This window comes from Aulostomus chinensis, chromosome 21 (genome assembly GCF_037954235.1).
Source record: "Aulostomus chinensis isolate RoL2024-O1b breed Wild chromosome 21, RoL_Achi_v1.0, whole genome shotgun sequence".
NCBI classification, from domain to species: domain Eukaryota; kingdom Metazoa; phylum Chordata; class Actinopteri; order Syngnathiformes; family Aulostomidae; genus Aulostomus; species Aulostomus chinensis.
The window spans coordinates 1,895,236-1,921,554 of NC_141340.1; the positions used below are offsets into that span (position 1 = coordinate 1,895,236).

General features: G+C 50.0%; 3 protein-coding genes across 7 annotated transcripts; 1 reads left to right on the forward strand and 2 right to left on the reverse strand.

Moving 5' to 3' along the window:
• Positions 1–41: 41 nt before the first annotated feature.
• LOC147241326 (uncharacterized) lies at positions 42–5,646 on the reverse strand. 3 transcript variants are annotated; one of them, XM_086191763.1, is made up of 6 exons: positions 4,024–5,426; positions 3,232–3,796; positions 1,964–2,081; positions 959–1,082; positions 655–727; positions 42–260 (listed from the first exon to the last, which is right to left on the reverse strand). In XM_086191763.1, exons 3-6 carry the CDS (start codon positions 2,037–2,039, stop codon positions 210–212), a joined length of 324 nt encoding a protein of 107 aa, XP_086047889.1. In that variant the 5' UTR covers positions 2,040–2,081; positions 3,232–3,796; positions 4,024–5,426; the 3' UTR covers positions 42–209. The 3 variants fall into 3 exon arrangements, with proteins under 3 accessions (XP_086047889.1, XP_086047888.1, XP_086047887.1); XM_086191762.1 differs by lacking the exon at positions 4,024–5,426 and adding an exon at positions 5,535–5,646 and having other exon boundaries at positions 1,964–3,796; XM_086191761.1 differs by having other exon boundaries at positions 1,964–3,796.
• On the forward strand, positions 4,417–10,625 carry msl2b (MSL complex subunit 2b). 2 transcript variants are annotated; one of them, XM_086191759.1, is made up of 3 exons: positions 4,417–5,718; positions 8,300–9,681; positions 9,864–10,625. In XM_086191759.1, the coding sequence occupies exons 1-3, from the start codon at positions 5,577–5,579 to the stop codon at positions 10,161–10,163; spliced, it is 1,824 nt and encodes a 607-aa protein (XP_086047885.1). In that variant the 5' UTR covers positions 4,417–5,576; the 3' UTR covers positions 10,164–10,625. The 2 variants fall into 2 exon arrangements, with proteins under 2 accessions (XP_086047885.1, XP_086047886.1); XM_086191760.1 differs by having other exon boundaries at positions 4,417–5,482.
• Positions 10,626–15,313: 4,688 nt separating this feature from the next.
• Positions 15,314–23,042, reverse strand: tnfsf10 (TNF superfamily member 10). 2 transcript variants are annotated; one of them, XM_086191998.1, is made up of 6 exons: positions 22,810–23,042; positions 22,079–22,204; positions 18,246–18,291; positions 18,043–18,159; positions 17,296–17,540; positions 15,314–16,430 (listed from the first exon to the last, which is right to left on the reverse strand). In XM_086191998.1, exons 1-6 carry the CDS (start codon positions 22,915–22,917, stop codon positions 16,221–16,223), a joined length of 852 nt encoding a protein of 283 aa, XP_086048124.1. In that variant the 5' UTR covers positions 22,918–23,042; the 3' UTR covers positions 15,314–16,220. The 2 variants fall into 2 exon arrangements, with proteins under 2 accessions (XP_086048124.1, XP_086048125.1); XM_086191999.1 differs by lacking the exon at positions 22,810–23,042 and adding an exon at positions 22,283–22,536.
• Positions 23,043–26,319: the final 3,277 nt, after the last annotated feature.

Consider the following 26,319-nt stretch of genomic DNA (forward strand, 5'->3'; position numbering starts at 1 on the left):
AGGTCAAAACCAGACAGAACATGTATGAGGAAACATGGGTGAGTCACACTTTAAATCCATTCAAGTCATTTATTTTTGGCTCCAGGATGCAAAAATTAAAAAAAAACACCAAAAAGTACAAAAATAAGCATTAAATAGATATTTATGTCAAAGGAATAAATAGTAAATTTGTAGGAAGTTTGATGCGTAGCTCCTCGGTCTGCTTCCTTTTACCGGATCATGTTTGTTAGAGACAGGTCAGGAGGACACTGCAGCTGCATCTGCAACGTAGAGAAGAAACAGAGGAGTTGAAAGAAGAACGAGAGAGAAGGTGCAAGTCTGACATTCAGAGGTTGTCCTCTCATGGTGTGAGGTCAGAGGGGGAACCGCCACACCAACATGGCTTCTTTACAGGGTCGGATGGCCGTTCTGCAACACCCGAGTCTTTGTATCGGTTCCACCCAAAAAGGGTACTTTGGCTTTTCTAGAACTCACAACTGACTGACTGAGATGTTTTCCCTCCTGCAGAATGCGGCGAGAGCCGGCCACGTAGGGTTCGCTTGAAGCTAACAGAGGCTGACGGTCAACAGCAGCTACACTGTCCAGAGATGAAGTAGCTGCTGATGCGCTGTCATTTATTTACAGGTAGCGGGTGTCTTCATGGTTGACTCTCACCTTCTCCCTCTTTTCTTTGAGCCACCTGGAGTTTGGACTGATGCACCATTGTTTGCCCCTCTTGGTGACGATCCTGGCAACAGGAGACACACACAGACATTTTCTTTGTTTTTCCCCTGTTGAATTTATTAAAGATGGTGGACAAGACGTTCCTGGCTCATTAACACATCGCACCAGGACATTTTCACAGTCCAGAATGAAATTGGTTTGGAAAGTAAACACTTAGTGGTGTGAGGAAGGGGCTTCCTAGCGCCACACATCCAGGCGCCTTGCTTTTAGTGTGTCAGAAGAGCGTTGTGCTCACAGGAAGGCGTGATGGTTGCAGCCGTCTCGTGGTTTCTGCTCGTAACACTGCTTGATTCTCTCGATCCTCCTGGAGCTGACGCTGCTACAACAGGATAAACCAACAATCGGAACGTAGGCGTCCCCTGCAGTGCCAGACCATCACACACACACACACACACACACACACACACACACACACACACACACACACACACACACACACACACACACACACACACACACACACAAAACGATGCAAACATAAATATTGCAACATAGTTTTTAGACTTGGGGACTCAAGGCACACCGGTGATTTTTTTTCTTATTCAGTAGTTATTTTGATTTATGGGCGATGGAATCGACTTTTGCAAATAAGTTCCGATGTAGCGAACTATCTCCTGGAACGTTTCCAGCAACAAGGACACAGAGCTTTTATTCACGGTGACGCCAACAATCCAGACACGGAGCCGTTTGCACAGACAAACAGAAGTTTGTCATAAACTGGACCCCGAAACTGGCGTTAGCTGGAGTGGCTACGCCCCCCCGTGAATGTTAGCACGTGGTTATCAGCTGCATCTTCACAGCACCCCTGATATTTGTCACAAAAAGAGTCTGTCACTGTTTTAAGTCTCTTCAGACCAAATGTGCAAGTGGTTCTCCTGTTTCATACCGGAAAACTGTGGCAGCAGAACCCATAAAAAAACGTCTAATTTCTGTGCATGGTGTGAAAAGGCTAGCAGCTGCTGGACGTTGACGAGAGGCTGAGACGTGATCTGAGACAGGTAGGTGACGGAACTACGGAGGAACAGAGCAGTGTATCGTCTGCATGAGAAGAACTATTCAAGATGATGTTCTGTCATTGGTCACTGTTCTTCGTGACCGTTCCATCCCTCTAGTGGTTTCCTTGATCCTCCAGTCCGAGTAGATCCTTTAGTGCGACCCTCCTCAAGCGTCAGACACAAAACACAGAAGACACGTCTGACCATCAGTTCACCAGACCATCATTCAATCAGGAGTTAATTACCTTGTGAGGCAGAGGAGAGCATCACGACCACCAGGGTGAGCAGAAAGACCCATCGACTGACAGAGAGACTCCACATCCTGGAACGCTGCACGCCAGCAGAACAGACTGTGGCTCAGGGCTGTGAGTGAATCAGAGAGCTTAAATAGTGCAGTTCCTCTCCAGAACAGGAACCGTTCCTGTCATTCACCATCTTTCTGGAGTGGAAAACATCAACATCCAGGGATGAGAGACTCAGACCCGGAAGCTAGCAGGGTCTGGTGGCATCATGACCATATTTGTCCAGGTTTGTGGTGATGTCACAGTTTAGCTGAACTCAGTTCAACCTTGGTTACGTTTGCTGTTGAGTTGCTCTTCTCTGAGTTCATTTATTAACTGTCTTTGAGTCTCCTTGCAGGGCGGTGGGGTCCGCCCACATCTGTACCCAGAGATTTATGACCTCTCTGAATTAGATGGCTTAACGACAGACGCACACACACACACACACACACACACACACACGCACACACACACACACACACACACACACACACACACACACTGACCTTCTGTCTCGTACTTTGCTACTTTGGAACAAGTGAAAACAAGTCATTCTTTGGAGCGTCTAAACACCTCGCAAGACGTCACACTCCAAAATACGGGTGGAGATTCTGTATCATTGCTGTATTTCTTTAGAAAAAAGTTTCATTTCTACATGGTGATGATAGCTTTTATGATGACAACATCTAAAAACGTTAGGAAGGGCTTTACAATAAATACAGTTAGCAAAACAGATGATAAATGCAATTAAACCCGTGCACACAGGCTGAAGTGCTGGTAACAGTTCTGCTGGTGTCGCTGGATGTCAAAGGCTCTTGTGATTTATGATTTTCAGAACGTAGGGCGTAGCCAGGAGGAATGTGTTGAGGCGGGTTTGACTGTCTGGACTCACGAATGAAAGAAAAACCCCAAACTAAAGAAAGAAAGAAGCTGGTGAAAGAAAACCATGAACAGGAAACATCTGACAATGAGAGTTTTGAACACTTGGAAAAATCCCTCAGAACTTTGTTGTGGCATCAGGTGGTAGAGTCAGAATCATAGTTGTAGCTCCGTGAGCATCTCAAGTTTAGCATCATGTGAGCGAGCGGCGGGGATCCACCCGGACTCATGAGCCGGCCAAGAATAAACCTCATCCACTCACCAAGCAACTATTCTTAGTGTCTGCAGGGACGGTTTTAACCTGGGACAGACATGACGGCGTGAAACGCTGCTGAGAAAGAGGAAGCACTCACGTTCGTGGCGGCAGACGCATCCAAGACGTTCGACGTTTCTGTGCCTTATTTGGAATGTGCTCAGTGCGAGCAGCTGGGTCTCCACTCACAGACCAATAAAAAAGGGTTTTCCACAGTGGAAATTTGACTTTTCTATAATAACAAATATCAAAATCTAAATATTCACATCAGTGAACATGCAGTACATTTGATGCTTTTATGTTCTGTTTCTAGAGTACAGATTCACTTCTTAAAGGCACCGTATATTTTAGGCTTGTCTCCTCATCCATTTGTACTGCAGAAACCTATTTTTCACTTTCAAATCTTGACTTTTTCAACAAAAATTTGAAAAAAAATCTAGACCCCAAACTATTCAGATAACTAGATTGTGTTAGTAGCAGTTAGGAGGTCAAAAAGAGTGAGATCTTTCTCCAGGTAAAGTTCCACTGCTCTGCACTCCTTTAACGTCTCCTGGAGGCGTTCCAGTTTGCAACACAGTGGGAAAAACTGAACCCTTTTTTTCTCTCTCTCGACAAAACCCTCAACCAGGAAAGTCCCAGCTGGTCAGCAAGTCGCCATGTGAGACCTGGGAGGAGGAAGAGGAGGGGAGACGTAAGATGGAGAAGTGGGCCTTTGCATAGGTGTGTTTGCAGGTATTTTACTGATTAAAAAAAACAACAACAACACAGTGGAAAGAAATTTTAGGTAAAATGTCCTGGTGGTGTTGCTGCATAACAGCAACTTTTTTTTAAAGTTTAAAAATGTTTTCAATAACTGAACTAACTCCTATTATTTTGCACAATTGACACCAACCAGCAGGTTCAAGTTCTCATGGCTGAACTCAGTGCATCAGTGTGTAAGTGCAGGGAAGCCCACAATGTTTCCCCTGTGACGTTCGAATGCACTTCAGTTCTTCAGCTGCCAAGTGTCAGAGCCTGCAAATGGTCATTAATGGACAGTTTAGCTGTCGGTCACTATTAGCTTCAAGCTAAATATGCGTGGCTGGTTCATAATGTATTCTGTAGTCACGGAGTACAAAGGCTCTCATGAGCCCCAGATTGCTATTAGGGAGTATAGTTTAAAAAATCATTTTAAGTAAATTATTTATTTTAAAAAGGAGAGTTCCACCGTCCTCGGCTCCTAACTTACGTCTTCCATTTTTAAATTAACCGCGTCACACGTGTTCTCGCGAGAAGTGGACGACAGCGCCCTCTTGTTTATGTGTGTAAAAGCGACGGGCGGTACGAGCAGCACTCCGCGGCTAACGATAGCAAGCTACACAAACAGGGATTTAATTCATTTTCGATGTTTGCTGTCACTCCGGGGGTCTAGCGGGAGCTGGAGGAAGTCATCATCTCGGCTAACCCCTTTATTTAGTTTACTACACCCCTGCCGAGGCTACCGGAGAGGAACCGGAGCGCTCCGCTAATCCCGAAAAGTGGGAAGCGGCCTGGTTTTCTAGCCGACTTCCCGGTGCAGCTCGAGCGGCTACCCCGGCCACCAGAGCCCGGTGCTTCCGCTGATTTGTTTTCCTCTACATCGTCAGAAGCTTCGAGATTATAGTTGATCCACCGACCGCAACCTCCCCCCTCCACCGGACCCTCTCCCTTCCACAGAGCCGGCGGCGGTGTTCCTCACCCGCGGGGAGGATTTCAAACCGGAGCGGCCTGTTTTGTTGTCGAGCCGCCATGAACCTCTACGAACAATAACACGACCATAACGAGCCTGTTGGGGCTGCACTGTCCGGCGACCCCGGAGCCGCCTGTGCCTCCGTGTAGGAACATCACGGAACCAGCTCGGGCCGACGTGAGAACCGGGGGCGAGCGTGCGTGTTGGCCATGGAAGTGTCCGGTGGGGAAGCTTTGCAAACCGAAGGATTTTGTCATGAAAGCCCCTGTTTAAGATTTGGAGCCGGAGCCGCCGCTGCCAGCTAAGCCGGGTTACCGGACCGGGGGAGGGCGGGAAGGCGCCACACCATGCCCGCAGCCCACGAACTGTACGGAACCGAACCGATTCGAAGGAAGCAACCGCGGGCCCTCTCGTGAGGGACCACCACCGGGTCTGTGGGAGCTGGAGGTCGGGCTGAGGATGTGCACCCGGGGCTGCTCTGGGCACAGACCGCTCCACACGTCGGGTGTACCGGCGGGGTACTGAACGCTTCCATCTATGCCCTCTTCAAAGCCACCGGACTCCCTCCAGAAAACCAGAGATTTGAGCCCACCGTGCACCGGGGGAGGGGGGGGCGCGGGTCTGCCGCCGCCTCCATTGGCTGGTGTGTTTGTGTTGAGTTATTGCGTGACTTTTAGTGTTTAACGTGTTCATACGTCTGAGCGGAGAGGACCGGGGTCCCGGGTCAGGCAGCTGAGATGAACCCGGTGAATGCGACCTCCCTCTACGTGTCCGCGAGCCGCTCGGTGCTGCAGTGCGACCCCCGAGACCCCCGGGCCCTCGCGGAGCTCTGCAAGCTGCTGCCGTTCTTCCGCCAGTCCCTGTCCTGCTTGGTCTGCGGTGAGTGTGTGTGTGTGTGTGTGTGTGTGTGTGTGTGTGTGTTTGTTTAATTTCGGTGTGTAAATGTGAGTTTAGTGGGGGTGGGGGTAACGCGCCTTGTTGTCAGCTGTTGCAGTGGGAGCGAGCCTTTACCGAGTGCTGCCTTCAGGTGCTGTTGGGAAAACTAAGATACCGCCATCAATCATATTTACTAATATTAGATTCATGTTTAATATTAGCTTAAATGGAATTCTTCTTCGTTTCCATCGGCTGCTGCAGGGTTTAACTCAGAAGGATTTTGTAGCCTAACAATGAGAACTGGAACTGCCAGCGCCTCCAATTAAAAGAAGGAACAGGGTTCATGGGGTCGACAGGTCGAAAGACCCCACATAAACCGGCCAGATAAACCAACACTTCCTTTCTCGGGATGGATGCTGGATGATTTTTCTTCCAGTGGTGTTTTACATGTTGATATTTATTAATATTACGCGTTTAGAACAAGTTTGTAAGAGATTCACGTAGTCGACATACTGAATGGATTAAAGGAGTTATTTCCCATTAAATTGGAACTGAGTCATTAAAGCAGCTGAGACCTGCTGGTGAACTCTGTTGTTTTGCCTGACCTCAGTTTATTTCTCATTGCATTTACATGAATTTTTTTCTCCTTTTTTCTTTTATTATTATAAATTAGAGCATGGCCTCAAATTTTTTGTCGTTAAATTTGCTGCATTTTTTCTTTTAAATATCCAAATATTTTTCCATCCTAATTCCTATGTCTGAATTATCCTAAGAAAATGACTCGCTCTTGAATGCTGCCCTCGCCTCATTATGCTGTTATATCATCGTTCTATCAGGGTCCTAAAATGTTCCCAAAATGTTGTTCTCCACGAGGACCCCTGAGACACTGAGCTGCTGGCTGAAGCCTATTTGACTTGAATCATAGTGTGGCTGGAAATATTAACCACTGTTCTGGATTAAATTACACAGAAATCTGATATGTGAGTTCTTAAGATGACGCTAGCACCTCTCATGTAGTATTATTCTAAAATAGTATATGTTTTAGTACTATAGTTTGTCACTCCAGTACTAAAACATGACTGTGCTGGATTTCTGTCACTTAGAAGTCAAATATCTCAACATTTAATCTCTCATCTGGAAGAAACTGAAAGCAACACTGAACTTTACAAGGGTCCTTGAACTGCAGACCCACCTGTACCTTGTACTTGTCATCTTTTTGGTAGTACAGTTTTTGATAGTAAAAAAATAAACTTGTCACTTTTTAAAAAAAAAACTAGAACAGCAATTCCCAGAGTGTCATGAACGCATCACATGTCTGGGCTACGCCCATCATGACACACCCCCTTCTGTGTGCTGGTTGGCAGCGTTTTAGGTGTTGACCAACAGGCCTTCCTCATGTTTAGTGTCAGGCTGCTGGAGTCTTCCTCGCCGCACCAGCACCCACGGTCAGGTGACCCAACCAGCGGTGGCTGGATGTACAACAACAGCACCGAAAGAGGGACTGAGCTCATTAAACACAGGGTTTATGGAGAGTTGCAGTATAAAGTTACCAGTAGTTGGAGTCCATGAGCCTGTCTGTGTGCACTCTGCGTCAAGTCGGTAGTAAATAGGTTGCATCTTTTATTTTGGCGGGGTGATATATAATGAAGGCTCTTCACCGTTGCCTCAGCGGCTCCTCTGATTGGTCGCCTGCTGCTTCAGGTAAAGTCAGGCTTGTTTTTCAGGTTGCTGGTGTGCATGTGGATGTGTGGGTTCAACCCACCAGCGGGCTGCGGGTCACTGGGATCTTTGTGCCCCTGCGATTGCGAGAGACTTGAGAAGAGCAGCTTTACCGCGCTCAGCTCCACCGCATGAATAATAGATCATCCATACATTTGTGTTAAATATAGACTTGTTGCTGTTACGTGGGTTTTCTCAGACGGGCAGCGAGAGGAAGGTTGGCTCTACCTCATGAATGGACCTTCATCCCCTTTTTTTTCCCCGTCTGCAGCTGCGAGCCCTAGCAACCGCTGTTGCTAAGGAAGCTCCTCTCAGAGAGTCAAAGAGCGGTTGTCATCAGGTCTGGCAGGTTGCCAGGCAACACTCAGGTTTACATATCAGCGCAGGAGGCATCCAGAAGAGGAAGCAGTGGTTCTTAGTGATTTGCCTCTCAGGTGCTTGCTGACAGGTGTAGTGAGAAGGTGTGTTTCCCTCCTCCATTTCCTCTTTGTGACCCCAGAGTGCAGGAAGAACCAGCCATGCATGTTTAGCCTGAAGCTAATGGAGACTGACGGCTAGCAGGTGCTAAGCTGTCCACAGACTCTGTCTGCCAGGTTTTTTTCCGTTTTGTTATTTGTTTAGTTTTTTGTCTTAAGCTCACATGGAAGGTCTCGGCTCTCGGCGGCGACCGCCGTGTCCTCATCATCTGTGTACTTGCTGAGTTGATCTGCAGGGGGAGAATCAGGAAGCAGCTGAGATTCCTCCTTTCTTGTGAGACTCTATTGTTTCTCCTGGATCACGAGGAAGTCAGTGAATGAATCACTGTGAGCTTCTCAGCTCCGTCAGGGTGAAATATTAATGTTTCTATCTTCGGTCTGTTCTTCAGGCAACCTGCTGCAGGACCCCATCGCCCCCACCGACTCCTCATGTCAGCACTACGTCTGTCGCGGCTGTAAGGGTCAGAGGATGCAGCTGAAGCCATCCTGTAGTTGGTGTAAGGACTACTCTCGCTTTGAGGAAAACCGGCAGCTCTCCTTGCTTGTCCACTGTTACAGGAAGCTCTGTCTCTACATCACCCAGTCACCGCTTGCGCCTCACATAGCCAGCGCCGCCAGCACCTCGCCGGACCTCCAGGCCATCCTCAACGAGGGTCTCCAGCTGGGTGAGAGCGAGCCGGAGCCAGAGGACTTTTCAGAGTCAGTCAGCCTGTCCCAGACGGCCTCCACCTCAGAGGCGGTTCAGTCCACCGAAGCTCTGCCCACAGAGCGGAAAGGCGAGGGCGTGAGTCCCAGGAGTGTTAATGGACTGCACGATTGTAACGGGCTGGTCAGTTCGGACTCATTGCAACCCATCACCATAGAAACCGGCAGAGGTGTGGCCAAGCAGGAGAGCTTCCCCGAGGAGATCCCAGTGTGTGTGAGCGTTGCAGGGACCGGGGAGGCGGGCCTTTGTGACATCAGCACTTTCGGGGATGACCTGAAACATGGCGGGGGGCCGTTGTTGTTGAGTGTTGAGGAGGTGCTTAGGACTCTGGAGACTGACGCGGACCCTGACCCCGCCCCCGAGCCCACCACCCAGCCAGACTGCCCCTGCATACCTCAGTCTAGCCTCAATGGACCTCTTTGCCCATCTGGACCTGACTCCTCCCGTCTCATCCCCTCCCTCCCCCCAAAGAACAGCCCCCGCTCCCTCAAATCTCACCCACACACCTCACTGCAGCTTCCCCCTCAGCCCGCCACAGTTGTCCCCCGCGCCCCCACTCAGTGCCACCGCAAACGTTCTCGCTCAGAAAGTGACAGCGAGAAGGTGCATCCCCTTCCCATCTCCAGCCTCCTACGGGGGCCTCCTTTAGGTGCCAACTGCTCCCCCCACCACCCAAACCTTAGTTCCACCACTAAACAGGAGCCTAAGTTTCCCACTTCCACGCCACCCCCCCACCTGGCACCGGTTCCTAACGGCGGACCCCCCAAAGTGGGAAAGACTATGCTCGTCTCAAATAAGGCGCTTAAAAAGACTGTGGAGCACCATGGGGGTCCCAAGAAAGCCTACGCCAAGGCCAGGCAGGGGGCCCCCAAACCCCGTGCACAGCCCCGTGACCGGGTACCCCCCCACCCCCACGCTCACCCCCTCACTCACCCGCCCAGCCCCTCCAAACCACTGTACAAGAAGCCTGTGGAGAAGAAGGGCTGTAAGTGCGGCCGGGCCACACAGAACCCCTCGGTGTTGACCTGCAGGGGGCAGCGCTGCCCCTGCTACTCCAACCGCAAAGTGAGAACCGCTAGAATTCATGCTAGTAGTTACAATGTCTGATGAAAATGTAACTCCTGAGGCGTTTGTTCTCAATTTTCTGATTGCAAAGATGCATAATAACTCAACCTGTCATGATGCTGAAGTGTTGGATGTGCCGATGGTTATTTCCTGTTGTTAACGGCTGCTGTTGTTGTCGCCAGGCGTGTCTGGACTGTATCTGCCGCGGCTGCCAGAACTCTTACATGGCTAACGGAGAGAAGAAGCTGGAGGCCTTCGCCGTGCCAGAGAAAGCTCTGGAACAGACCCGCCTCACGTTGGGCATCAACCTCACCAGTATCACAGCAGCGGCTCTCCGCAGCCCGGCCACCAGCTCGCCCGGCAACGCTCTACTCAACGTCACCGCGGCTACAGGGGCACCGGTCACCGCCGCCTTCCTGTCCGGGGCTGGGCATGACAGCAGGGGCTTTGACGATTCACTGGAGATGCGGTTTGACTGTTGAAGTCCCCACCACCACCACCTCCCCTCCCCTCCGGTCAGTCGTCACATTCCCCGCCGGCTGGGCGTTGTCCATGGAGTCACACCGGGGACTTGCAGCAGAGCCAGAACAAGGCAGCTACAGTGACAGGCGGTTAGCGAGGGTCACCAGCTGAAGCTGAGGAGTCGCCCTCCGTCCATCGCCCGGAACTGCACCTCGCTTGTGGTTTGCATACATAAACAGCGTGGAAGAGAAGGACACGAGGATGTAGCTTTACTGTACGTGCAGAGGTTCATTTACCGGAGTTTTCCTCTCTACTGTGGGTAAAATGTGTAGAGCATGTTGAGTAGCTAAGTCAGGAGTGTGTGTGTGTGTGTGTGTGTGTGTGTGTGTGTGTGTGTGTGTGTGAGAGAGAGAGAGAGAGAGAGAGAGGGGAAGTGCTTAGTGTGGAAGTTATTAGCAGGAACAGAGACATCTTCATCATCATCATCATCATCATCATCAGAGACTGGTGTAATTTATATAAACGAATGAATCTTTTTGTACATGGCCCGATCAGTTTCCATTGAAGAAGACATTTTATTGATATATTTTATAAGTTGCATTACAACAGTGGAGGCAGAAGCGGGGCGGACCTGCTCTCAACCAGAACGTCTCACACAGCGCTCACGGTGCAGGCAGATGTAGTTTCACTGAACCAGAACATCTCGTGGCAGCGTTCCTACGCTCTGGAGTCGGTTCAGAACGTTCAACGGCCCGCAAAGAGATTGTCCCAGTTAGCCTGTTAGCTTCGTTGAGCTAGCGTCCCGTCTGCAGTCTGTGGCCGGTTGATCCAGTGTACTAGGTTTAAATACCAGACAGAAGTAAAGAGAAGGAGGAGCTTCGTAATCACAGAGGTTTCCAGTGGAAACCAGTGAGTTATGGCGGGTTGGGCGGAGCTCCGAGCTCCAGACGTACGAATGTGGAAATGAGACATTTCTAGTTGTCACAGTTGCAGACACTCAAGATTTCCACTTTGACTAAAACTAAGTTTGTTAAAGGACCACGCCAACGTCACCCACCGCCCTTCACAGCTAAGCTAACTAGCTTTGGTCTCAGCTCTGAGGACGGTGGACAGCAAGAGACTTTCCCTGAAAATTGGCGTGTTCCTTTAAGAGTGACGTCAGCTGGTGGGGGACAAACGTCCCCGCTGGTCTTGCTGCTCTGTCCAGAAGGGTCCCTTCATCTGGTATTCGTGTGCATTTCGTATGAAGCACTTTCTTCTCTCACAGTCCAACAACTGGTCTTTCTTGTGTTGACCTCTGGTTGACTGCAGCGCCGGCTCATTGCTTCCCACCAGTTTTGGTTTCTGGAAGCTACACACATGCTGCTAAATAACCACAAAGGACTTGAGAGGGAGAACCCCCCGTTCTCCCCATCTTTGTGTTGTTGGTTTTTGTTTTTTTTAATAAGTTGCATTAACAACATTTGCAGTATTTATTGGACGTCTCCTAATGTAGGCTGTGTGGCGGGCTCCGCCCACTCTGCCTGTCCATCCACTCTGGACTGTCTCAGTTAAATTGCTGTCCTCTGTTAGTTTCTGGTGTCTCCAAATGTTTTGTTTTTTTTGTTCTCCCTCGGGGCATTTAAATACCTGTAATATATCTGTAACATATTTCCACAAAAAAGAGAAAATCAAAAACTTGAAAAGTGTTGTGTCATTTCTTTTCCCGAGCTTCTTCAGGCTGAACATTTCTGAGAGGCCACAAGATGGCGGCAGAGGGCAGGAAACTACAAGACTCAGTTCAGCACACAAGTTCTCTAACGGGAATGTTCTGGACCCCCATGTTACACTGGACCCCCACCTCCAGCTTCTTTCTCAGGGATGAAAAGAATAAAAACCTGATGTGGGTGACGTCATCTTTAGAGGAGGGTCCTGCTGGTTTTCAGGGTTTACGATTCCCTCAGGTTTGGATTTGAAGCAACCACCAACAGGATGAATCCATCTTTGGGTGGAGCCTCACGAGGCTTTTCTCTGACGGGTCATGAATGGACCTTCATCCCCTCTGCAGCTGCGAGTCCTAGCAACCACTGTTGCTAAGGAAGCTCCCCTCGAAGAGTCAAAGAACGGTTGTCAGCAGGTGTGGCGGGTTGCCAGGCAACACTCAGGTTTACATATCAGCACAGGAGCCGTTCAGAAACAGGAAGCAGGAGTTACTAACCCGCCATGTTCTGACCTAAAGCCAGGAGCGTCTCAAAGGTGTCACTGGTGGGTCAAGACCCGGCCTGCATGGGGGGCCGTGGGCCAAGAGCCAGACCAACACCCTTCTAAGACCTGCCGTTCAAACCCTGGAACCAATAATCGAAGAGCCTCTTCACCTCTCGACTACAAAGCAGCATCAACAGGGATTTACACAATTGAATTATTTAATAGTTGGAGTTGTTAGTTTTTATAATAAATCACATGAAAACTTGACGGAGTCCCCGTCAAGTTTCTGAATGTTAATTGTTGCTCCTCTGTTAGGGTGCCTGCGATAGAACTGACGTAGTTCCACAAGAAAGAAAGAAAATCAAAAACTCTAAAAAGCCTCGTTTGTTTTCCTGAGCTTCTCTGGGCTGCAGTTTCCCGAGAGACCACAAGATGGCAGCAGGGGGCGTCAGACAGCTTTAAGCTGCCACATCTGTTCACAATGATTAAACTGCAAATAAGTCGTGAGTGTCTGTCAGCAGAATCACACTCAAACCACCGGGCTGACTTCCCGGGGGGGGGGGGGGGCAGCAGAGGCCGTCAGTTATTAATACATCCCTGAACACTTCTGGCCTTTTTGGTTCATTTTCTTTAAAAATGTGAACATTTGTGGACATTTCCATTTGTTCCTCAGGAAATACTGGACGGGCCAATAGCGCTTCAGCTCCGCGATGACAATCACCTTCAGGTCTAAGTGCCTCTGCTGCAGGCCCCCCCCCATCCCTCCATAGTCGCTTTAACAAAGTGCAGCTTTTCTCTAAGACGGGAAGAGAAAACACAAGGTTTCTTTTGTATCTTTGTAAATGAAAGTAAACTGATTCTCTTTTCCCAATTCGCTTCCATGTCACGTGACTAGACTGGATTTACACCACACATCTCTTTATGTCATTTTAAAGCCTCCTGTGTTTTAAAATGTGAATATTTTTACAGAAAAGTTTGCAGCCCCCCTCCCCCCCCCCCAAAAATGAGCCCAGACTTAAGAAGGACCAGGAGCAGCAGGTCCATCAGGCGCCTCTACAGCCGTGGTTTGATCATACGTGAACTTGACTTGTACTACACACGTGTTACTGAACATGAAGCAAACAGGACATTTCTGTCTGATCATTTACACGGAACCCAGGAACATCGTGGAGGCAGAAACAGCCTGAGACGGGCCGGCAGGTCAAAGGTCATGTTACAGTGTCTTTATTTCACATATTTACAGACAAACCATTATTTACATTCACATTCATTTTTGAACTTACAGGGGAACCAATGCCATTTCTTCTTTGGTCCTTGCAGGTGTTCACAAACACGGCTGACCGCAGGTGCACGTTTCAGGTCCTCGTCTGGTGACAAAGTCTACAATCTCCCCGCGCCAACGTCCCCTCACTGCGTCACCGCGACTCTCCAGGGTTCTCCACTCAGGGAGCAACCTACCTCATGTTTGGTCCATTTTCAGCAGAAATCTCTCCAGAATGTTTAAAACAACCAAGTCAAAGTTTCCTACCCCAGAGGAGAAATGAAGGTTTGCAGTATTTACATCATCGACACGCTGCTACATTCACGTTACACGGCAGCTCCGCCTGGAAGCTGGCTGCTGAGACTGGAACTCAATCAAAGCCCAAACAAAGATGTTTGACTCTGAGGGTCAGAGACCCCTAAAACCACCGAACCGTTCAGTCATTAGAGAAACCGCTCCGCTGCTCTTCTCCCACGATTTAAGTCAAAGTCGCTCCAAAGTATCAGAAAATAATTTAGTTGAGAGAACTGATCAGAACTAGGAGGTGATTTTGTTTGGCCTTTCCTAGAACAAGCAGCATCAGGAAACGACAACATATTCCTGCTGTGCCGATGCTGATGTCAGTGATTGTTTGCAGGTTTTTCGTCTAAAGTTGATCCGAGATCACGACGACGCCTCGGGATACCGACCGATGAGGGGCCACATTTGGACAACAGACGAGCCCAGCAGCTGGAAAACGGTCAGCCACCGGAGAAAAATGTGCTTCTGCCGCTGCCAAAGCGAAAGACGCGCAGGATGTTGCTGTAACACGACACAAGGACGAGGCCATGTTACGCATTTCCACCATGTTTGTTTGGTGCAGCCAAACGACAACTGACGAGTGTTTAGGGAGCCGAGCTCAGCATCGACGAGCGTCTCCGTCCTCGCGCTTCTCATCTGGCAGGAGGGAAATTAACAACAGCCAAGAGCTCCAAACCCCAAATATGCAGAAAAATACATCAAAATATTAACACCCACCCCTCTCTCTCTCTCTCTCACACACACACACACACACACGCGCGCTGTCAGATAAACACTTGGGAGGAATTTCGCACAGACATTTCTCAGAGGCAGAAGCTCGTTCCTCACCATCCCCGATGGCACAGGTGGAACCCCTCAGAGGAACTCAAGAACCCTAAACTTCATTGAAGCCCTTGCAAAAATCCAAACCTCCATGTTTTAAACGCCCCAGGCGGCGCAGCGGCGGCGTGTCAAACTCTTACCGCCATGAACGTAGCAGAACATGGAAGTCAGTGCAGATTAAAACACAAGAAAGTTGAAAAGCTTGAAAAAAAAAGACTCACTGAATGTCCCGTCAGAGAACGTTGGCTCAACGTGAGGAAGGGTCTGGACAGTTCTACCTGGGGTCAAAGAACGTCAGCTGATGCGGGTCACTGGAGGTTCTCAGCTGATCTACTGTACTGCACTCAGTCAGAACCTTACTGTGCTTTTACTCAGCAAGAACGCTGGAACAGACCCTGCCTTACCTCCTTCTCCTCCCTCGCTCCCCCTCGCCTCCTTCTCCTCCCTTGCTCCCCCTCGCCTCCTTCTCCTCCCTCGCTCCCCCTCGCCTCCTTCTCCTCCCTCGCTCCCCCTCGCCTCCTTCTCCTCCCTCGCTCCCCCTCGCCTCCTTCTCCTCCCTTGTCCCCCCTCGCCTCCTTCTCCTCCCTCGCCCCCCCTCGCCTCCTTCTCCTCCCTCGCTCCCCCTGCCCTCTCTCTCTTTGCGTCTTGAATGACTTTTTTTCTGAATTGTGATTTGATGATGATTCTGGTTGCGTGAGCGCTCGTGTCCTAAAGTCGGGCCAGGTCGTATTTTTGGGTTGATTTCAGTTTTTCAACCTAAGCTCCAGTAACAAGTACCAGCTGTTTGCGTTTGGCGCTGCTGTGAACGGACGCCAAACAGGAAGTTGAACAGGAAGTGTTTCAAGTTTGTTTTTATGTCAGATCAAAGAGTTTGTGGATTATTCACGTGGATTAAGAAAACCTGGACTACACTGGACGACCCTGAGAGTTTTTGGTAAATTAGCTGCTGTTAGCCGACAGTCTCGGATAGCTTCTAGCTAAACATATGTGGCTGGATCTTCCTGCATTCTGGAGTCACTAAGAAGTGATGAAGGAGGGGAAACCATTGTAGTGAGCTGGACTTCCATTAGCGAGCACCTGGAAGGAAACCTGCACTTCCTGTGTGATGGATCACTTTAAGTCTGGGTGAGAAAATCTGTTCATTGGCTGAGCACAAGAACAGAGAATGTCTGCCTCAGAGAAGTGTTCCTGTCTCCATCCATTACGCTAACCTACACACACACACACACACACACACACACACACACAACTCCATGTTGGCATTTTCCTTCTTCTCCACTCACAAATATCAGTGTTGTCAACTCTTTTCAGCCATTACTCTCACAGACTTCCCCGTCACTTCCTGTTTTGAGTTTTTCCCAGCGAGTGAGAGTTTTCATGGGTTCTCTGGGAGAATTCTCCACAGCTGAAACTATTTGATAATTCTTTACAAACGTTAAGAACACAAGGGTGTCTGCTGAGCCGGGGTCTCCAGCCCAACCTGGGGTCCCGAGCCTCTGGTGAACCTCCTCTAGCTGATGAGAAACGCTCCGAAGAAGCTGCTTTTCTCGTCCATGTCCACGGCGGACGCGTTGGTCACAGTGACAAAGAGGCGGTCCCCGGTGCTGAGCGGGAACAGCCCCCCCTGGTGGGCAGAGTGAAGAGAGAACTGGGAGCCCCGGGACCAGCAGGAGGTTCGGCTCGTCTTCATCAGCAGGATGGGAACAGGGTAGGAGCTCACCTGGTGGGGCGAGCAGACGATGTGATGATTAAGGTGGGGATCTGCCGTGCTCCACCAACGTCTGTCAGACAACTGATTCACGGAGACCTCTGGTTGGCAGAGGAGCCTCGACAGCGGTGTGGCGACGGCGAGGAGCTGCTCAGGATGCAGCCGGAGGCAAAATATCAAAACACGACTTCAACCAAAGAAACTCTGTTGGAAACCTTTGGAGCTTAGAGCTCAGGTCTGAAACCCGACTGAGCGATTCGGCTTCCATTCCTTTAAATTTGGGAATCAGAAACGAATCTGAATCGTTGATCGTGAGAAGTCGGGGGGGGGGGCAGAGGTGTGGCTGTGGACGCGTTCTAGGGGAGGGAGACCAGATGAGGGAACTCTCGGCTCTGGGAACATTCTGGGATCACAGTATAGAGAACCTGAGCAAATGCTCTACAACCAACAGCCAGGATTCTCAAACTGAGGCACACGGACCCCAAAGGATACGCAGAAAAACTTTGAAAAATTTGAATTTGAGTGACGTGTGAAGCTTCAGGACTTTAGTCACCTTCAGGGAACGCGTCCCCCTGGCGCGGAGCGTTCTGAGGCTCCTGAACGGACTTTATGAAGCCGATAAAACAGGAAAGGTGATCCAACACTCGGACTCCGTCTGGATTCAGGTTGAGTCTGACGAACTCAAAGTCCCATGATACCTTTCTGCTGTTCATAATAAATCAGTGGTTTGACCACCAGGAGCGTGTAATTTGAAAACCTCCTGTAGAAAATGAAAAGCCTGAGGTCGTCGACGTAGAGAGAAGCTGGTGACCTCACTGAGGACGCTGACAACATTCAGATGAAGGTTTCAAATGTGCACGAATGGAGGACCAGCTACCTTCTTGTAGATGTACTGCAGCAGGGGTCGCCCTCGGTCCTCGGCCTCCTCGCCACCCTCGCTGTCATCCTCCAGTGAGTGGGTGTGTCTGAAGTAGGTCTGGGCGTAGACGTAATAGAGGCCTGGCTGCGGGACCACCAGCTCGCCGTCCACCAGCTGCACGTCCTGGAGGAAGGCCAGTCCCTTCCGTCCCTCCCACCACGAAATCTTCTGACCCTGAACGCGACGGCTGGCGAAGACTGGAGCTGCAACAGAGGATCAGAATCAAGGTTCTGCGTCTGAAATACCGTACCGAGCAAAAATATCAGAGGAAATAGTTTTGGTGTTGAAGAAGTTAACATTTTTAATTTCCTTTATTTACTAGAAATAGAAAAATGCAACATCTTGACACACTAACACCTAAATGAGTTCTTAGATGTGGTCTTCAGTGACTTCTGTCCCAGCAGACTGGCGCAGCGTACGAGTCTGAGAGGGCCGCATTTCTGCTTTATCAGTGACAAAAAAAGAAGGAGAAAAATCAAACAAGCGCCGACCCTGGTGACCTCCTGCCCAGGGGAGCACAGAGTCTCCTCGGCGTTTCTTTCTCCAGTAAAACAAATTAATAAGAGACCAAAGGAGAAAAGCTGTCCCATCTCTACGTGCGGTTCATGTTTCCTGGAAAACAAGATTTTTTTCCCAGTAAATTCGCCTGGTTTCTTCCAAAAATAAGGTAAACGCACGGCGTGTGACATCATCACCAGGACTCACCTCCTCCGTCTTGCTCCAGTTTGGGCAAAAAGCTGCCGGTGACGTGGGCGGCGACCTTGGGGCGAGACGACGCCCTGTCCTCCATCACCAGTGAGGGAAGAACGCGCGACACCTCATCTGACGAGGACGCAAAAAAGAACAAAGGTTCATACAACGATAAAGGAGGGGCATCAGTCCTGATTGTTCACTGCTGGTTGTCTGACCTCGGACCACCGTTGAAATCTGCCGCTGGTACCGCTGAGACAGAGACTGCAGGGGCGACAGCAGACAACACGGGTTACTGTCATGGTGGTGCCACAAAAACAAACACACAAACCCCCCAAAAAAAGCACTGGAAAACTGAAACACTGTTTCCAACTTCCAGCCCACTGACCGGAGGCGGAGAACTCTAAACATGTCGACAGTGCCGACAAACACAGTTATGATGCAGTAAATCACAATAAAAACTCACCAGGGACTTTCTTTGAAAATTTATTTACAAAAATTGAAAAAACATGAAGCGATGGATCAAAGACTTCCCCACGGGCTCCCAAACGGGCCCACATCCTGAACGAGTCCCCTTTACAGCCACCGGTCCCGCCGCTCAGGTGAGGGTTTGGCGAGTAAGCCGAGGACAGCGGACTGTTCTGTGTTATGCAAATACCTGAGCCAAGGTGATTGCCCAGTCTCTTTGGGGGCGTGGGTTCGAATCCCACCACTGCCACCAAGTGTCAAATAAATGTGGTGTTCTTGTTAGAGAACGATGGCCGGAGCCGCTGTCTGCTGTTTAGCGGTGCATTTATTTACATAGGACAAGACAAAAGTGACAATAATGACAAGGAGGGAAAAACCCTGTTTAAAGTGCACTGCCACTCAGCATGTAAGAGTTACCCTCTGTTTCTCTCTGACTCTCTGCAGCGTGGAGTTGGTTGAGCCTTATAGAGCTGATGCTCCTCCTCGGCTCAACCAACTACCAATTAACAAATTGACCTTACTCTCAATACGCATTTTAGAAATGGCCTCACAATAAACCCACAAAACAAATACATAAGTAAATAAAATCCCCCCTCACACTTCACAATCAATGATAACCCCATAGAAATAAGCAGCAATGTCAACCCTAAGGAGAAACCCCCCTACACTCACAAAACAATGGCACAACCCTGCCCAACCAGAAGCTGTACTGCTATAAAAGACGGCCCACTTCAACTGCTCTGGTTTGCCCTCGGAGGAGAGAAGGAGAGAACCACAAACCCAACCACACATCAGTACACTGAATGAACATATTGCTGACTCGTGTGTGTGTGTGTGTGTTATATTAGTGTAGGGAAAGGATATAGACATTTGCAGAAATGTCCAGCGTGGTGTGTGCACTCACCACCTAAGCAGAGGGGAAGTGTGTATTTGTGTGTGAAGCCTTTTAATGTGACCAGGCCCTTGTCACAGTGATATGATGTCATGCTTATGGCAGCTTACGTGGGTCACTGTTTTAAAGAGACCCTGACCCCAACCCTCAAACCTGACGCAGCCTCTTGTTCCCACTGACAGGCGAACATTCCCCTCACGTCTCTTGACGGATGACAGAAAGTTGCACGTCTGACCGTAACGGTCCGGTTTTACAAGATCTGCTCTGATAAATGTGGTGATTCTGGATATTTTTTCAAAGAAAAAACAAACACAAAAAGGTTTCAGAACTTTTAGGGTCCAGACTGAAACAAGAATTGTGGGAAAATGATTCAAAACAGAACAATAAATCTGTGGGACTAAACCCGATCCTGCCAGACCTCCAGCTGACAGCCTCAGGAAGCCTGGAGTCTCTGTCTTCAGGACAGGTCACTGATGCTTCCCTGATAATTGACTTCTTTTTACTGGACTTCCTTCTCCCCCCAATAAAAGGACTCAAGAAGACTCAGCTCCTAGCCAACTGATAATGATCAGTCTCAGCGCTGAAGTGCATTCTGGGTGTGTTTGGGTCAGGATCAGGCGGTCGGTGACCGGAACGTCCGAAAAGATGAGAAAGTCAACATTTTGAAAGCGGCGGAGGCGAGAGAAGAGCGGGATTACGTGAGCGCTTCTTTCCATCGTATCCGTCAGCTCCTTAAACGTCGCAGGAGCACACCTGCTTTGGTGGGGGTGGGGTGGTACTGATTGTCCACCATGTTTGGAGTCAAACCAGCAGACGTGAGAGAAGAGAAGTGTCTCCGGACCACCGGGCCGCTAACTGCTAGTCACACTTCACTTTAGCTGCTACCCGAGCAAAGACGCACTGACGATGGCGTCTCTGCTGCTCCTCAGTATTTAGCGTCGACACCGTCAGTCCTGAGCAGAAACGCTCCTTCCTGCTGGTGGACGCTGATCCTGCCGGGTCTGAGAGTCCTGGCCTTCAGGTTCGTATCTGATCAACAAAGACATCTCCTCACTTTCAGGTTTGTTTTCACAGCCGACGTTTTTTTCGCGAAGGCAAATGCCGTGAGGAAAGTGCACCTGCTGACTTTTGAGACATCTTGTTCCACCACCGTAGTGCTAGCATAACTGCGGCTAAGCTAATTAGCGGTCAGTGGCAGTGTTTGTCGGTCTGGAGCTTCACAATGCAAACAACTCAGTCAAATATTCAATAATCTATTAAATTATGTCAGGACGTAGCAGTGCGTGCTACTAGATTCAACTGTCCCAGCTCGATGTTTGCGTTCTGGACTGAATTTAATCAGACGAGCCAAGAGAGCAGAGTCAGGGGAGGAGCATCCAACGGCAAGCAACAGGAAACACAGTGTGTGTGTGTGTGTGTGTGTGTGAGAGAGAGAGAGAGAAGGCAAAGGAGAGGAGGCAGGTGAGTACATTCCTGCGCTGATTAAACCACGCAGGATCACATCTCCCGTCATGAAGGAGCTCATTGTACCTCTCAGACAGTCGCTCGCATCGTTCCTCCATGTTTCACTCCTCCGCTGAGCTGAGATCAGCGGTGGGAGGCAGCTCGGTAACCACAGAGCTACCGGCTTCCTGGATCCATCGCCTCACTGGAGCTGTGTTAATACCTCTCCTGATGACAGTACTACAGATGCAGTTTCACGCTCAATCATTTCTAAATGGCAGTTTTGGACCAGAGAGGATCAGCCAGGAGTTTCTTGAGCCGAATGAACCCCAACTGGTCAGTGGGAATTTTATTACTGTCGTTATTGAAAAATAAGATTTACAGAATGAATGCAACTTAAAAACACAGTTTGGGTGATGAGTAGAAGCTCCAAGGTGAGACAGGAGGGTAAAACAATACTTCAACCCAAAGCACGTTAAAATGTTCCTGAGATCACCAAGATGTCCTCCCTCCCGCTGCACTTCCTCGTGACTCCAGAAAGCAGGAAGAACCAGCCATGTGCATTTAGCTTGAAGCTAACGGAGACTGACAGCTAACCAGCACAGACCAAACACCTCTGTTTACCATCTCTCCAGGTTGTCTGCTATAATCCAGGTAATCCAGACAGATTACCAAACTAGTTAGCTGTGGGTGGGCGCTAACCCTGATCACCATCTACGTGCCGCTATTTCCCAGAATGCTGAAGTGTGAGAAAATCACAGACCCTCAATAAACAAGATTAAAGAACAACCTGAGCCGGTAAAAGTGAGCTGGCGTCTGGTCTCCATCTGAGACGCCGTCCGAGGCCCAAAACCTCAGCGAGGCTCATGGTGGGTGAAGATGAGCGGTAGCGCGCCGCATCATCAATGCCGGCAGCTTCGATTTGGTTTGTTTTTCCTTGAGAAAACCTGCAGCGTCACTGGCATGAACCCATCAAAGAGGTCCTAAAGAGCATTACCCAAGAGACCCCGGAGTAATAAAAGCAGCCTGTAAAGCTGCGGCGCTCTGCAGCTGAAGTGTGGGGATTAGTAATGCCTCGGAACTGCAGTGGGTGGGGAGTTTTTGATGGAGAGCAGAAGAAAAGACAGAGCTTTGAAAGCCAAAATAAATGATTGAGTCATTAAAACTGCGAAACAAGTGCCGGCATGAAGGGGCCGGAGCAGGAGGTCTGGCTGCGCCCAGAGGCCTCGTGGACTTCTGTGGTCGTACCTTCTCAATGAGCAGGTGGAGCTGCTGAGTGACCTGCCAGCACGGGTCACCGCGGACCGCCGTGATGCTCTGCAGGTCAGCGCCAGTCAGACAGGAAACGCTGCTCCTGGCAAACGTCTCCTTCATCTGTAGGGAGAAGATCAGCGTCAGTCAGGCCCCCGATCACCTGATCCAGCACCTGGAACTCTGTCACACTAACAAGACCATTTAGGAGGCCTGATGTCAGCAGGACTCCGCAGGAGGAACCAGTCAACATGGCTTCCTGCTCCGTTTCACGCTGTGGATCTCAGTCCTCGGCTCTGCTTCTCATCTGGGTCGGTGATTAATTCCTGTTAACATGCAGACTGAGAGCTTCTTGGACCGGATCCAGGTAACCAGAGGCTTCACCAAAACAAGCTGAGCGGGTCCAACACACACACGCACGCACGCACACGCGCACGCAGCCCTATAAAGCTCTTCCTCATAATGGCAGCTCATCATAAAAAAGCTGCCAGAGCCTCGGACTTCCTTGTGCGCTTGTGCGTAAAAACTGCGCAAAATAAGAGTTCGGTGTGAGCGCGTCGCGGCCCGCGTCGCGGCAGCTGGGAGGGGGGGGGGGGGGCGACATACACGTGGACTGTTTCAGCGCCGGAGCCCCGCAACAATGACGTTGGAGGTCAACAAAAATCCTCCTCGCGGGTGCGCACCGCGCGTAAAAACCGCCGCGCGTCCCCCCTGAGTTCTTTTCTTACCGAGCTGAGAGTCGTGGTGAAGTGCAGCACCGTGATGGTGACGACAACCGTCTGGAGCAGCACCGCGATCAGCAGCAGGACCCCGAGCCTCGGACCGGAGCCCGTCATAACGACAGAGCGCCGTCCCGGTACCCGAGCGGCGGCGTCGCGTCCCGCTCCGAGACTTCCAGGGCGAGAACAATGGCAGAAGTCTGACTTCTACCCTTCCCGTCCCCCCAGCACGCACGCAGGAGGAGGAGGAGGCGGGGCCGGCCGCTCCGAGCTCTCCCTGTTTGAGTTTGTCCTGCAGAGATCATTGTTCGTGTTGCGCTGAGAAAACACAGATACGCGCCGAGCCGAGAAAAACGCCCCTCGGGTCGAAGTAAGATCAGAGATCCGAGCTGCTTAAACCGGGCCGGTGGAGGATAAAAACCTGGGGCAGACAGATGTGCTGCTGGTCTTCAAAGGCCTGAATGTAGCAGCTGCATATCTCACATGGAGCCAACATGTCTGACAGTGAGGGATGAAGCTCAGCCGCTCCTGCAGCTCCCATCCGTCTCCTTAAACTCCTCGTCTCACACCTTCACCCCTGCTGCACATCCGTCATCCCTCCATCCCTCAGAAGATGATGGAAACATGAAGGTGTAACTGTCCTGTAGGGTTAGATTTACCTCCCTCTGGGGGGCGGGGGGGGGGGCAGTATGAGGCTTTGAGCTTTCAGACAAGAAGAAGATTAAAATGAAAGAAGCAGAGTCAGAAGCACATGATCCCACGGTGACCTTTGACCGCCAAAATCCCGGTGAATGTTTGTACTCTGCTTGAGGAAACTTCCTCCGGTGATGCGGCATCTATGTGAGGTGAACATGACCTTGATCTTTGACCTTTGGCCATAAAAAAAGAAAACATTGAGTTTGTTCTCGAGTCCCAGCGATGTTTGAGTGGCATGAGGGAGAATGGAGGGATGCAGACGGACCCTGGCGCCGCTCCCCCAGCCCTCAGCCCTCGCTGGCGTCCCACCACTCAAACACATTTTTGAATGATGGGGGCAACTTTGGCTTCCGGCTGACTCACTAACGTGAGACCAAGTCATGAAGTTGGATTGACGCGTTCTTCCTGGTGCTTTTTTTTAACATTACATAACTTGGTGAGGGTGATTTAAATAAATGCATCTCCCACCAGCTGGAGGCAACTGGCGTCCTTCATTTTAAATGTGATCAAAGTTAAATGTTCACCCGGCAACATATGACAACTTGCTTGAACTTCAAACCCCTTTGGAGAATTTTTTAACGACATCTGGCTCACGGTGCACGAACAACCACTGCAGGCCTTTGAGGACAGACAGACGGTGTCCTCACGTTTATGCGATTAATGTGTCTTTCTTGCCTGTGTGGTGAAAACGTTCACGCCAGCTGTGGAGCGCAGCTATAAACACGTTTGCCTTCGTATTATTAAGACAATTATTCAAGAAGAAACCTTTTTTTACAGTTTTTGTCGTGGAGAGTTTTAACGGTTTCCAATGATTCAACAAACACCAGGAGAGACGGCGAGTAAACCAGAAAAGTTCACCACTGCCCTTTCAATTAGCAAAAGTTGTTCCAAAGGTATGGCGGCCTGGTGGAGCAGTGGTCCTCCCTGTGGCCCCCAGCAAGAAGGTTGTGGGTGGAGCCCCGGCTGCAGCACGGGGTCTTTCTGGGTGAGTCTCCATGTTCTCCCTGTTCCTGCTGGGTTCTCTCTGGTACTCCAGCTTCCTCCACAGTCCAAAGACATCAAGAGGGACCAGGTTAATCCAGACTCTAAATTGACCGTAGGCGTGGCTGGGAGAGCCAATGGTTGTCTGTCTCTATGTGTTGGCCCTGCCATGGACTGGTGACCTGTCCAGGGGGAAGGCTGCTGGGATAGGCTCCACCCCCACCACCCTCAACAGGAGAAGAGGGAGAACATGGAGGGATGGAGGGATGTTCCAAAGGCTTTTAACTCTAAAATGGAGCAGAAAATGTGTGTTTGTCACACATTTTTACCTTCCAAAGCTAAAATAACCAATGGACACATGGCGGACTGCTCCTCATCTTAAAACTGAAATCTCTTTCTGGCCTCTTCTAACATTTTGCTCTTCAAAAAACATAATTTATATAAAACTAAAAATGTATCCACAACTGGAAATAGGACATAATGACCATATGACCTTGGCCTTTGACCTATGTGCTTGAGTCCCAGTGGATGTTGGTATCCTAAAGATGTTCCTGCAATATTGCGTTTATCTGAGGTGACATTGACTTGACCTTTGACCAGCGACATCATTTCAGGTCATCCTGAGTCCCAGGAATTCCTCCGAGGTGCCCCTGAAGTATTTAGTAACAAAGATGGGGGTGGGGGGTGGCGACACCACGGCAGCGTGCGGGCATGAAGATGCCATTTTCTAAAAGTGTATCTCATAACTGCGAGAGGTTTGCAGCTTTAGGATTGAAGCGTCCTCAGACTTGAGGAACAAGGAATTCAGACTCCTGCATAAAAAAAAGACGTAGAACTGAAAGGTTGAGTTTGAGCAATGACGTGGTTTCCCCCTGACGTCTGCAGCACAATGAGCCGCTCTGCTGGTGTTATTATCAGAGTCTTGTTGTGGAGCGCGGCGGGCCGAGCCTATAAATGGATCCCGGTCCTGTTGGCTCATTCCTGCATCTGCAACATCTGGCCTCAATCTGGCTCCTACGCCCCGCTGTCCCCCGGGAGACGCTCTCCGCTTAGGTTTCACTCCATTCCACCGCTACGCCTGCAGGGCCTGCTGGGGGCAACAGTCTGCTAACCTAGAGTGAGCGTGCGTGAGTGTGTGCGTGAGTGTGTGTGTGAGTGTGTGTGTGCGTCCATTAGAGCATCCTCACTGCCGCCTGCAGAGAGACATAAATATTCTGCCTTCCTTCAAGATGACACTTCATTGACTTGCGTCCATTCCTGCGAGCCTGACGCTAACCTTCAAGGTACGATACGTAACAGCCTAACTATGCAATCCTCGGCGGTCTTGTCCCACCTTTCCTGAGACAACGTTAACCAGGCCTTGCACTTTTAGATTTCCGTCCTTCATATTTCCTCATTTTGCGGGACTGTGTCTGAGCGGCGCTGCGAGCCCTTCCTCACCATCACGTTGACTGAGTTCGAGGGTTCTCGTTGATTGCGTCCGCTCAAGATCATAGGGTTCAAAGTTCCCATGACATCGGCGTCACCGCCTCTCTGTTCTCGACCAGCAGATGTACACGATGTTGGAAAAAGTCGAATCGCCGTGTTACTCTGACTAAAACCGCGCACTTGAGAGCCGATGATAGTTGTGTGACGTTCTGGTGAACGGCCATCGTCAGCGAAGGTTTGTCTGAAAGCTCAGAAGAACACGAACAAAAATGAGGAATGTTGCTGAATTTAAGGAGTTGTTGAAGAAGCCTGCGTCTGGTGGGCCGACCGGCCTGCTGTGACATGAGTCCTGACTTACATTCACACAGAGTTCCTTCCCCAAATCCGGGCCCGTTGTTTGTTTTTCAGTTGTCG